Below are 12,432 nucleotides of genomic sequence, written 5' to 3' on the forward strand. Positions count from 1 at the left end.
ATCCACTAGTCTCTGTTTTCTCTAACCTGCTTGATTTTCTAAAGTTAAAAAAAGCAATCCTGGTGTCCTGAAACCACAGCCAAGGCTTCTCAACATTTTCAGTTAAAATACCTGTTATTTCCCAACCAGGGGAGAGCACACCACCATTACCTATACTTACAGCACACAGCTCAGTGCTGTTGACTTCTAACTATCACAGGGTAGTGTGTGCTCATTGCCCTGGTCTTCTTCAGCCGCAAAAATATTCAGAACTTGGGACTTCCGCAGTAGTCCTGTGGCTAAGACTACATACTTCCAACTCAGGGGGTGTGGGTTCTATCCCTGGTCAGGGAACCAGGCTCCTATATGCCAAATGGCATGCAAAAAAATTTTAAAAGAAAAAAACACTCAGAACTTACTGTCCACATAGAAGAGTTCTCATGGCAACACACTAAGTGACAAAAAGACCAAAAAATAAAAGAAACTGTTTTTATTGCTTTACAACAAGCCAGCAACAGACACAACACAATAATCACACATAACACTTGACATCCCCAAATGGTGTACAAAACCAGAACATGCTCCTCCACTTAAAATCTATTTGTGAAAACTGAAATCCAAAACTTCTCCCAAGAACTTTGCTATTCTCAAGCAGAGTCAATACTTAAAGAAGCAAAGAAAACTAGTATCAAACTTACTGCATATGTCTGATCACATAATTCAGAATCTTTTACGCTCAATCCAGGCAGTGCTATTACTGCACATTTTAGATGGCCATCCTAGGTACTTTAAGACTCCAACAACTTTCTTCTTTCCACAAATTCTTTGCAGAAAGAGCTGTCAAGAAAATTGTTCTAAAACCCAACAATGCACAGCAATTTATGCCTCATTTCTACTTCTTTCCTCATAATGGAAAATTTGGCCGTCCTTAACTCAGCCTGATAACAACTCCAATGCCCATGCCGAAAATCCTACTTACAAACAGGAAACCTAAACTCATATTAGGCATGAGAGGGTGACACTTCTAAGTAGTTCCTATTATTCTGGACACACTGGCACCTTCCTTTCAATGAGCTCCAAGATACTGTGGTTTAAGTCACCATAATTCAACAGCAAGTTACATGGCAAGTACTACCTGAAAATGGGGGATGGGGAGGGTGCGGGTTGCAGGGGACGGGCGCTGTGCCAGTAAGATATATGTGACTTGCCCAAAACTGGAATAATTAACAACCTGAGAGGATTGTTTATTCTTAAAAATATGACCATGTCAGCTACTTTTTGCCTTTTAATTCAAGGTTTTCTCTTTCTTCCAGACAAAGCACAGCATTCTTCTCTCAGAATATCACCTGTCAGGGTGTTGAGAATTAACTGACTGAGAGGCTGCACACTCCCAGACCTACAGGTCTACCTGGCCATTAGGTAAGAGGTTTCACACTCAGAAATATATGAAATGTTTAAGATGCATGTGGAGAAGATGTTTAATTCTGCAACAGCAGAATGTTAAGGCAACATCAGAAAATGGGTGTTTTAGAACCCTACCCCTACTCCCCACCTGGTAAACATAGCCAGATGATGCTACTCAATCCTTATTACCAAACTGTCCCAAAATAACCTGTTGAACTTGTCTTTGAAGTTTAATCTCTGATATTTTGATGGCAGTGAGATAGAACCCTGGGACTATACTTGCCTTGCAAAAAAATTCAACACCTGATTTACTCACAAGGCTTAAAATAAGGAAGGAAAATATAAAATAAGTTGTCCTTCACTTGGCAACCATCCGTTTAATTATCTGTTTTTACACTGTATCCAGGCCACACCTGGATATGGATGGCTAATGTGGAAATAGAAAACACAAGGATCACTCCTGGAAGAATCACAAACAAGACAATGAAGTTCTCAATCAGCACATCGACAGCATCAGGGTAAGCAAGAAAAGAACTTTACCAAGAGATCAACATGTACGTTTTCTGACAAAACTGAAGTATACTGAGTTACAGAGCAAATTCACTGAAAACAACAAAGAAAAACCTGTCTTTGTAAAGGCTATTCTGTCACCCCCTAAAAAGTGTTTCAACTCTGATACACCACACAACCGGTTAAGAAAATGAAGCGCGGTGTTTAGCGACGGGACATTCTAACTACCATGGGAGGTGCTGGGCTGGGCCTGGTGGGCACCACTGGAGTTAGCAGGGCTGGGGGGGAGCCCCCTACTTCTCCACGCAGGCTGCTGCCGTCTCCTTGTTGAAACCCCGGATGGAGAGGTCGTAGACTACCTCCTCCACTTTCTTCACGTCATACTTCAGGCCATCGTAGCGCTTCCTCAGGGAATCGTTTTTGAGGTTGAGGAGGCGGAAGCCGGAGTCCAGCTCGTTGATGAAGGTGGAGATGTGCAGGGGCCGGGAGTAGTCTCCGGCAGTCACGCTGTTGACAGACAACCTCGACTGTGGGACAGAAAAGGAACGTCACAGCAGGGCTCTTCCTCCAAGTCACAGCCACGAGGCCGGTGCTCCACATGACTTGTCCACACTATCCCTCATAATTACAGTTTTGACAACTGCTCGGTATTACTTACTTACTTAAAACTTAAGAAATCATTCCCCTTTTGATGGAGTTTCTGTGGTCTCCCGACTTCTCATAAATAGGGTTAGAGTAAATTCCTTTATAACAGCTTTCTTCTGCTTTTGATTTATTTTTATAGGACAATTTCTTGGAGTGGAATTAAGGGGTAAAAGACAATAACAACTAGTAAAAGTTCTACAGTTAATTGTTCCCCAAAACAACTATATAAAGGAACAAGTTACCAGGAATATATACTGTGCCACTGCTCTGAAAGGAAGAAGTTGTTCTCATCTTTTTAAATCGCATAATATCAAGTGTGCAAGGCCACCTCATTGTCTGAATTGCCATCCCAGCAAAACATTAACACACACAGTACGCAGTCAATGACTACCCTGTGACCGACAGATGGCTTAGAAAAGAATGGGACATCTGAATTTTTGTACCCATTTAAAAAAACTGACAATGATGTGGAAAGATCAAAAAGAGCAAATGGCAAATCACTAAGCTTCTTACCAGTTCACTAGCGAGAATAAGAACTCCCGAGAGATAATCTTCCACATCCAAGTGAAATCCCTTCTCCCGATCAGGCTCAACTGAAAAATGTGACACGGTAAAGACAGGGTCATGATGGAAACGTAACTTACACCTAAAATTTTTTTTAAATACACACACATATACACAAGTACAATTTCTCTCAAAGTAAAAACAGGAGTCTTTCAAAACTATCTTTTAAATGTAGACATATCCTTGGTAACAGACCTCACTGTGGAATCTTTGAGCTCTCAAGCAAAATTCAATCTTTCATTTCGTTTTTCTTAAAGTAATACCACCAAGAATAGTATCCTGTTATGCATGAGAATAGCTTTTAGAAGGTATGCGTTGAAACATTTAAGAAGTCATGGGATCTACACCTGACTTCCAAACAGTTCAAACATGCCCCCAACACACAGTGAGGAGACTACACAGACAGGGCAAAATGTGAACAAGCAGAGGATCTCAGTGGGAGTAAGCAGGTGTTCACTTTCAACTTTTCTGTAGACTTAAAATTTTTAAAAACTAAAAGAAACGCCCAAGTACACAGAGCAAGCCCCTACATATTTTTAGTTTTCATCTGTCCAAGAAACCAGTTTTCCACTTAGTTCTCATTTGTTTCCATAAACAGAAAGCCCCTCCCACCAAAAATTAAACCGATCATGTGGATGGACACGACTGAGGACACTCACTGCCTAGGATCTCTGTAACCGCTTCTCGGGTCACTAGGGTTTCGGACTCCAAGTACACAACAAACGCTGCCAAGAAGACCAAGCGCTGCAGCACAAACCTCCAGTGCTCGTGAAACCTGCAGTGAGTGCAAGGGACCAGGTGTTAGAAAAGACAGGCACAGGACAATCACAGCCAAACACATGAGGCACGGGACCTTTTCAAATAAAACCTTATGTGAAACTCCAAAATATAAAATGTGTTAAGAACAATACAACATTTAAGTATTATATATAGATGGATTTAGTGTACATTTTGCCAGTCCAAATTTATAACAATTATTTATTATAATTTTAATATATAAGAAGCACGGTCCAATTCTGATGAATGCAAAAGTTTACAACCAAATGTTATAGACAAGAGCAACTGTGCTTTAGAAGTTTAATCGGTGAACAATGATACTGCTCTGAGAAAAATAAATGCTGGCAAATGCAAATTGATGAGAACTGCAACGTACATCAGCCTCAGCATCTCAGTCCTACACTCTGAACTGAATGCAGGGTATCAAGAAACTCCAAAATAAAAGAAAAAGAAACTCCAGCTTCACACACATGAGAAAGAACTACCGTCACTAAACAGGTGACCTTAAAACGTTGGGAATACATTAGTTAAAGTGAGCGAGGAGACTGAAAAAGAAAAAAGAAATTTTATAACCCCTTGATGTTTATGCTATGCCTCCTGATTTTCAAATGTGGCAACAAATTCAAAAACATCTTTCAACACAACCTAGGTCAAACCAAACATTTTGAGGGCCAAATCAGCCAGAGGGCAGCCTGTATGTGAACGCCAAACTCCATGCTCTCTAAAGACCCTGCCAATTCTACTGTTCTATTCTCTAAGCGCCCACTATTAACCTTACAGCAGGGGTCAGCAAACCTTTTCTAAGACTGAGACTTTCTGGGTCACATTCAGTCTCTGTCACACTCTTATTTCTTTTTTTTTTCCTTAGGTAACTCTTTAAAATATAAATATATTTATACAAAATATAAAAGGTCACGGTAGTTTGCCAGCCCCTCCCTATCTTTCAACAATCTTGTGAGGTTACACTACCCACTCCCCACATACCTGTCTTAAGTATTTCTTGCCCTAACGTATCCTAAAAGAACATTGTCTCTAGTGAGAAAGCAAGTCTAAATAAAAAGTTTAGGTTCCTATTTACCATATTTCATCAACACTCAGTTTTTCCCAGTTTAACACCTGTGAAATCAGGAAGTATTAAACAATCTAAAACCTGTGAAATCAGGAAGTATTAAAGTATTAAACAAACATGTTTCATAATTATGAATAATAACAATCTTTTCCCTAATAATACAAAACGTAACATTGTTTCTTAAAATTAATAGTGTTGTAGATTTAATAAAATAATGGCATAAAATATTAGCTGCATATGTTACTTGGCAGCAAAATTCAATATTCAGTTTATACATATACACTGCCACTTAATTCCATAATCTTAATAGCATAGATTCGGCCCATCCAACTTTACAAGTAACTTCAATAAACTAAAAAAATATTCTCCATTTTGACCTTCACATAATACATATTTTATTTTTATTACTTTCTCATTGCAAAAATTACACGTTCCTTAAGAAAATTATGAAAGTAAAAGGGAGAAAAAGAAAGTCAGCAATTTTGTCACCATTAAAATACTACCACTATTAACAGTTCCTTTTCCTCTCTGTTGTTTCTTCTAAGTAGGATTGTCACCTAAATCTAAGCAATCATTTAGTCCACATAAATTTTTCTCTTGCCTTCTTTTACTTAATGTTATACAAGATGCTACTTGTCTTACAAACCTGTAATACTGTTCAGCAGGAAACTTGGTCTTCAAAGATGTTAGATGTGTTTTTACTGTACCAAAATGTTCTCGAGCTTTCAAACACCTTTTTGGAACTGATCACAAAAAGATAGTCAAATGAAGTAATGAAAGACTTACCAAATTTCAAATACAGTTCTTGCTTAACAATCTATGCAGTCTACCTGGAAATAAATCAATTTTTTTAAATCTCATGAGCAAATGTAGAGCATGCATCTCTGCTATCAACCTGGCTCTCAAAATTTCATATCTAGTTTCCCTACTGAAAAATAAACAACAAAAAATTGCTAAAAGGGGGTATGTCAGGAAACACACTGGCAAACTGTTATAAATTAACTAATCTTTAAGCTGCCTTTCCTAGTCAGTCGCCAAAGGATGCCTAAAACTGGATTTTGAAGGCTCCCATATTTGGTCAAGGACTTCCCTGGTGGCTCAGATGGTAAAGCATCTGCCTACAATGCGGGAGACCCAGGTTCAATCCCTGGGTTTGGGAAGATCTCCTGGAGAAGGAAATGGCACCCCACTCCAGTATTCTTGCCTGGAAAATCCCATAGACGGAGGAGCCTGGTAGGCTACAGTCCATGGGCTCGCAAAGAGTTGGACACGACTGAGCGACTTCACTTAGCACTTATATTTGGTCAAAAAGCAGCTTTAGGACTTCTTTGCAAGTTCAGTGGTTAACACTCCATGCCTCCACTGCAGGGTGCAAGGATTCAATCCCTGTTTGGGGAACTAAGATTCCACATGTCACACGATGTGATCAAAAATTAAAAAAAAAAGTTTTAACAGCTTTATTATTCTCAATCAGGCTGACCAACTCCCTATCTCTCACAAAAATGACTTGCCCCTGACACCTGTTAGCTACATTATGAAATAATTCTTAATCTGAAAACACATTTCACTTCTTTTAACTGTGTTATCTTTTACAATAGAGATTCCATTTCTAAACTTCTTATACTCTATCTCCATTCAAGAGACTGACTGTAAACACTGTGACAACATTTTACACTGGCCATTTTATTATCTAAAAGTACATACTAAATCACATTCAATGACTGAAAGATTGGTGTTAAGAAAAAGCCAAATAAAAGTTGCTATATACACAAGAGAACTATGGAACTACCACAATTATCATCAGAACTACACCACTAGAGAAAACATTCCTAATCCAACCTATGTGAAAGCATAAAATCAACAAAAATACAGAGAATTCCATAAACCTATAAAATGATCAACTCACTTATTTCTCCAATTTTTACTCACCATAAAAACATGAGGAACAATTTTCATAGTTAAACCTTACAGATTTGATATGTCTTCTGATTGTAAATTAATTCTTTAGATGAAAGACTGACAGAGTGGATAAAACCTTCCAAATCAAAACAAAGAACTTACTGTCCTGAAACCCAGCACCCTGATGGACCCCTTGCAGTAGAGTTAAAATCTCTCGAGCTGTTTGTTCTAAACTCTGTACAACTTTTCGGATTTCCTAGAAAGAATTAGATCAAAATATCAAATAAATTCAACATATGTATTATATTATCATAGCCTCAAACCAAACATACTAGATAGTATATTTGATCTATGACACCTTCACATACATTTTAAACACTATCAACCTTTACAATGACACAAATGGTGCACAAGACTTATTCAGAACTGAATTCTGACTTTTCTACCTTCTCTATGAGATCTTCAGGAAGTCATTAAAACACCTGAGATTCCTCATACAGATTTCAAACGGTAATAGCCACCCACTCGCCCCAAATATCCCATTGGAACACTGAAGGAGATGAGGTATCCAGACATAAACCAAAAAGAGAAAAACGTCCAGACACAACACAGGACTGAGTATTTTTCATTCATTCATTTTACAAATATTCACTGAGCACTTGTATGACTAGGGAACCAAGCAAATGGTCCCTTCTTTCCTGCAGTTGCGTCAAGCGGGAGGCGTTTAAAAAGTAACAACCGCACAAATTAATGCGCTACTATAAGTAAACATAACAGGAAAAAGATCCTTTTGATTGTGAGGTCAAGAAGATGACCAGAAAAAAAGAGTGGAAAAGAAACGCATTCCAGGAAAAGCAAGCAGTGCTTGCAAAAGTCCCGAGGCAGGACGCTATTTGGGGAACTGGAAGAATAAAAGGGAGGTAGCGTGACCATAGCATACAACAGAAGGAGTAAAATGAGACTGGAGAGACCAGTGGGCCACAGTTGGATCTGGATTTTTATCCTACGTGGAATGAGAAGCCATAGTAGAGTTTTAAAGAGAAATGGCCACACGTGCTTTTAAGACACCAATAACCCACACAAGAAACACGTGTTGTCTGAGTCCCACGCGCTGAGGGTTCGACATAAAAATGAATTAAAAATGAGAAAAACTGACACCCAAATAAGGTAGGTGATGCTGAAGAGCCGAGCCCTGAACACAGGGAACCAGGACCTGGCAGCAGAATCGGGGGCGGGGGCAAAGAGGTGCCCTAAGCCAAACGAGAAGGGTAGGAACCACCCCCGGAGGCTTCCCCACCGCTCGAATCAGAGCGACGGAGGAGGACCGGGCGTCGCGGCCCAGCTAGGCAAGGAGAGGGGAAGGGATATGGGGAGACGGGGGCTCGCCTCTCGGATGTCCTGCTCGGCAGCCAAAAAGCCCTGCAGCTCCACGAAGATCTCGCTCACAGACATGGCGCCGGCCGCACGACCGTCAGCCAGGGCTGCGAGGGTGGCCGGCACAGTGCGTTCCGGAGACAACCTGCGCCTTCAGTTGCAACGTCCCGCCGCCACCGCCGCTGCCGCTGAGTCCACCGGGCCCTACACAGAGGCTGTCGCTGGGGTCCTCCCAGGCCCGCGGCGCCCAGGAAGCCGGGCTGTCCGCCGCGATGCCTGAGACGCTGGCCGGAAGGCAAAGCATGATGGGCGGGGCTCTTCGACAGGCATCGCTGGAAACAACCCGGGAGGGGTCCTCCGCGCACGTGGGCCTAAGAGAGGTGGGGACTTGGGCTAAGAAGTGTGGAACCATCCTGGTGTTAGCTAGTCGTTTCCTCCGTCAGTGTCATGCTATGTGTTTGGTCCCAGGAGCTGTGCACGATACCAAAACCTGAGGTCTCTTATATGAAATCATGTTAAGTTCAGTCGCTCAGTCGTATCCGACTGTTTGCGACCCCGTGGACTGCAGCACATCAGGCTTCCTTATACATCACCAACTGCCGGAGCTTGCTCAGACGCCCTGTCCAGCCAGTCGGTAGTGCCATCCGACCATCATCCTCTCTCTTCCCCTTCTCCTCCTGCCTTCAATCAGGGTCTTTTCCCAGTAAGTCAGTTCTTCGCATCAGGTGGCCAAAGTATTGGAGTTTCTGCTTCAGCATGAATTCTTCCAGTCAATATTCAGGACTCATTTTCTTTAAGATTGACTGATTGGATCTCCTTGCAGTCCAAGGGACTCTCAAGAGTCTTCTCCAACACCACAGTTCAAAAACTTAAATTCTTCAGCGCTCAGATTTCTTTATGGTCCAACTTTCACATCCATTCATGACTACTGGAAAAAACATAGCTTTGACTAGATGGACCTTTGTTGGCAAAGTAATGTCTCAGCTTTTCAATATGCTGTCTAGGTTGGTCATAGCTTTTCTTCCAAGGAACAAGCATCTTTTAATTTCATGGCTGCAGTCACCATCTGCAGTGATTTTTGGAGCCCAAGAAAATAAAGTCTGTCACTGTTTCTATTGTTTCCCCTATTTGCCATGATGTAATGGGAACAGGTGCCATGATCTTTTTTTTGAATGTTGAGTTTAAGCCAGCTTTTTCACTCCTCTTTCACTGTCATCAAGAGACTCTTCAGTTCCTCTTCACTTTCTGCCATAAGGGTGGTGTCATCTGCTGTATCTGAGGTTACTGCTGCTGCTGCTGCTAAGTCACTTCACTCGTGTCCGACTCTGTGCGACCCCATAGACGGCAGCCAACCAGGCTCCTCCGTCCCTGGGATTCTCCAGGCAAGAACACTGGAGTGGGTTGCCATTTCCTTCTCCAATGCATGAAAGTGAAAAGTGAAAGTCAAATCGCTGGGTCGTGTCTGACTCTTTGCGACCCTATGGACTGCAGCCCACCAGGCTCCTCCGCCCATGGGATTTTCCAGGCAAGAGTACTGGAATGGGGTGCCATCGCCTTCTCCGGAGGTTACTGAGGTTACTTCTAATATCTAATAAAATGCGTTATGTAAATAGTTGTTTAAAATAATGTGTAAATAGTTCCCAGTACACAGAAAATTAAAGTTTTACTTTTCATAACTCTGGAATTCAGTATTTTCTCTCTGGGGTTGGTTAAATCTGCCCATGTGAAACCACAGATTCAGAGGGCTGACTGTACAAGGTGTTTTGTCCTACAGCAGTTGGTAGGAAGATGCTTCAGTCCTGAAGGGTATTCGGATTCCAATCTTTGGAAAAACATTCGTCTCTGCAAAAAATACTCGGGAAAAATAAAAGTTATGCAGGACTGGAACAATAGGATGGATTAAGAGTAAAAATTTTCTCTATGTACTTTTTTTTTTTTAAGTTTAACATCCCTGTAGGATTGTATTGCATTTTTTAAGATCATATGAATTTTTAAGCATTTCGAGTGTGAAGTTTCTCTTCTCAACTAACACTTTTCCTCCATTCTCCTTCCTTGAGGCAAGACTCTCTGTCTGACCAAATTCCATACATGTACCCTACAGATTGGAGCAGGAAATGGCAACCCACTCCAGTATTCTTGCCTGGAGAATCCCATGAACAGATGAGCCTGGCTAGCTACGGTCCATGTGGTTACAAAGACTCACACAACATGACTTAACAACTAAACAACAACAACCCTACAGATATGTGTGTGTAGGGTGGACTCCAAATGAATTAAAATGATTACTTATATCAACTAAATGATACCTTATTGTTTGCTTTGTCCCACATGTTATTCTAAAACTTTACATGAAGGATCTAAAACTTTACATGAAGGACTTATGCAAATCTGATACTATTTTTATCCTATAAATGATAAGATGGTTGAGAGGTGGGGGAGGGGCAAATACAGACAGGATTAAGAGGTACAAACTACAAGTTATAAAATAGATAAGTTAACAGACGTAATGTACAGCACAGCGAAAAAGCCAATGTTTTATAATAATTTTATATGGATATCTATAAAATCACCAAATTACTAAATTATATACTTGCAGTTAATATAATAAGTGAACTATACTTTGATAGTATAACTATACTTCCCACATTGAAGGTCAGGAAGGGCAGTGGTGAGGAGATATCCCTCGTCCAAGGTAAGGAGCAATGGCTGCGCTTTGCTGGAGCAGCTGTGAAGAGATACCCCACGCCCAAGGTAAGAGAAACCCAAGTAAGATGGTAGGTGTTGCAAGAGGGCATCAGAGGGCAAACACACTGAAACCATACTCACAGAAAACTAGTCAATCTAATCACACTACGACCACAGCCTTGTCTAACTCAATGAAACTAAGCCATGCCCGTGGGGCAACCCAAGACAGGCGGGTCATGGTAGAGAGATCTGACAGAATGTGGTCCACTGGAGAGGGGAATGGCAAACCACTTCAGTATTCTTGCCTTGAGAACCCCATGAACAGTATGAAAAGGCAAAATTATAGGATACTGAAAGAGAAACTCCCCAGGTCAGTAAGTTCCCACTATGCTACTGGAGATCAGTGGAGAAATAACTCAAGAAAGAAAGAAGGGATGGAGCCAAAGAAAACAATACCCAGCTGTGGATGTGACTGGTGATAGAAGTAAGGTCCGATGCTGTAAAGAGCAATATTGCACAGGGACCTGGAACGTCAGGTCCATGAATCAAGGCAAATTGGAAGTGGTCAAACAAGAGATGGCAGGAGTGAATGTTGACATTCTAGGAATCAGCGAACTCAAATGGACTGGAATGGGTGAATTTAACTCAGATGACCATTATATCTACTACTGTGGGCAGGAATCCCTCAGAAGAAATGGAGTGGCCATGATGGTCAACAAAAGAGTCCAAAATGCAGTACTTGGATGCAATCTCAAAAACGACAGAATGATCTCTGTTCATTTCCAAGGCAAACCATTTAATGTCACAGTAATCCAAGTCTATGCCCCAACCAGTAACGCTGAAGAAGCTGAAGTTGAACGGGTCTATGAAGACCTACAAGACCTTTTAGAACTAACACCCAAAAAAGATGTCCTTTTCATTATAGGGGACTGGAATGCAAAAGTAGGAAGTCAAGAAACACCTGGAGTAACAGGCAAATTTGGCCTTGGAATACGGAATGAAGCAGGGCAAAGACTAATAGAATTTTGCCAAGAAAATGCACTGGTCATAACAAACACCCTCTTCCAACAATACAAGAGAAGACTCTATACATGGACATCACCAGATGGTCAACACCAAAATCAAATTGATTATGTTCTTTGCAGCCAAAGATGGAGAGGCTCTATACAGTCAGCAAAAACAAGACCAGGAGCTGACTGTGGCTCAGACCATGAACTCCTTATTGCCAAATTAGGACTTAAATTGAAGAAAGTAGGGAAAACCACTAGACCATTCAGGTATGACCTAAATCAAATCCCTTATGATTATACAGTACAAGTGAGAAATAGATTTAAGGGCCTAGATCTGATAGATAGAGTGCCTGATGAACTATGGAATGAGGTTCATGACATTGTACAGGAGACAGGGATCAAGACCATTCCCATAGAAAAGAAATGCAAAAAAGCAAAATGGCTATCTGGGGAGGCCTTACAAATAGCTGTGAAAAGAAGAGAAGTGAAAAGCAAAGGAGAAAAGGAAAGATATAA

At 41.1% G+C, this 12,432-nt stretch overlaps 1 protein-coding gene across 1 annotated transcript; it reads right to left on the reverse strand.

Annotated features, from left to right (window-relative positions):
• Positions 1-454: 454 nt before the first annotated feature.
• On the reverse strand, positions 455-8,417 carry TSN (translin). The gene is made up of 6 exons (XM_086348973.1): positions 8,234-8,417; positions 7,010-7,103; positions 5,595-5,691; positions 3,762-3,877; positions 3,052-3,131; positions 455-2,420 (listed from the first exon to the last, which is right to left on the reverse strand). The coding sequence occupies exons 1-6, from the start codon at positions 8,297-8,299 to the stop codon at positions 2,187-2,189; spliced, it is 687 nt and encodes a 228-aa protein (XP_086205099.1). The 5' UTR covers positions 8,300-8,417; the 3' UTR covers positions 455-2,186.
• Positions 8,418-12,432: the final 4,015 nt, after the last annotated feature.

Source organism: Bos grunniens, chromosome 2 (genome assembly GCF_055505025.1).
Source record: "Bos grunniens cultivar Pamir isolate PY7600 chromosome 2, Bosgru_T2T1.0, whole genome shotgun sequence".
Lineage (NCBI taxonomy): Eukaryota > Metazoa > Chordata > Mammalia > Artiodactyla > Bovidae > Bos > Bos grunniens.

Excerpts from the sequence above, each read along its gene's own strand:
- TSN (XM_086348973.1), bottom strand. The coding sequence starts at position 8,299 with ATGTCTGTGAGCGAGATCTTCGTGGAGCTGCAGGGCTTTTTGGCTGCC. Across the intron at positions 7,104-8,233 it reads CCGAGCAGGACATCCGAGAG|GAAATCCGAAAAGTTGTACA; the intron begins GCGAGCCCCCGT and ends AATTCTTTCTAG. Across the intron at positions 3,878-5,594 it reads CCTGCTGAACAGTATTACAG|GTTTCACGAGCACTGGAGGT; the intron begins GTTTGTAAGACA and ends CACTCACTGCAG.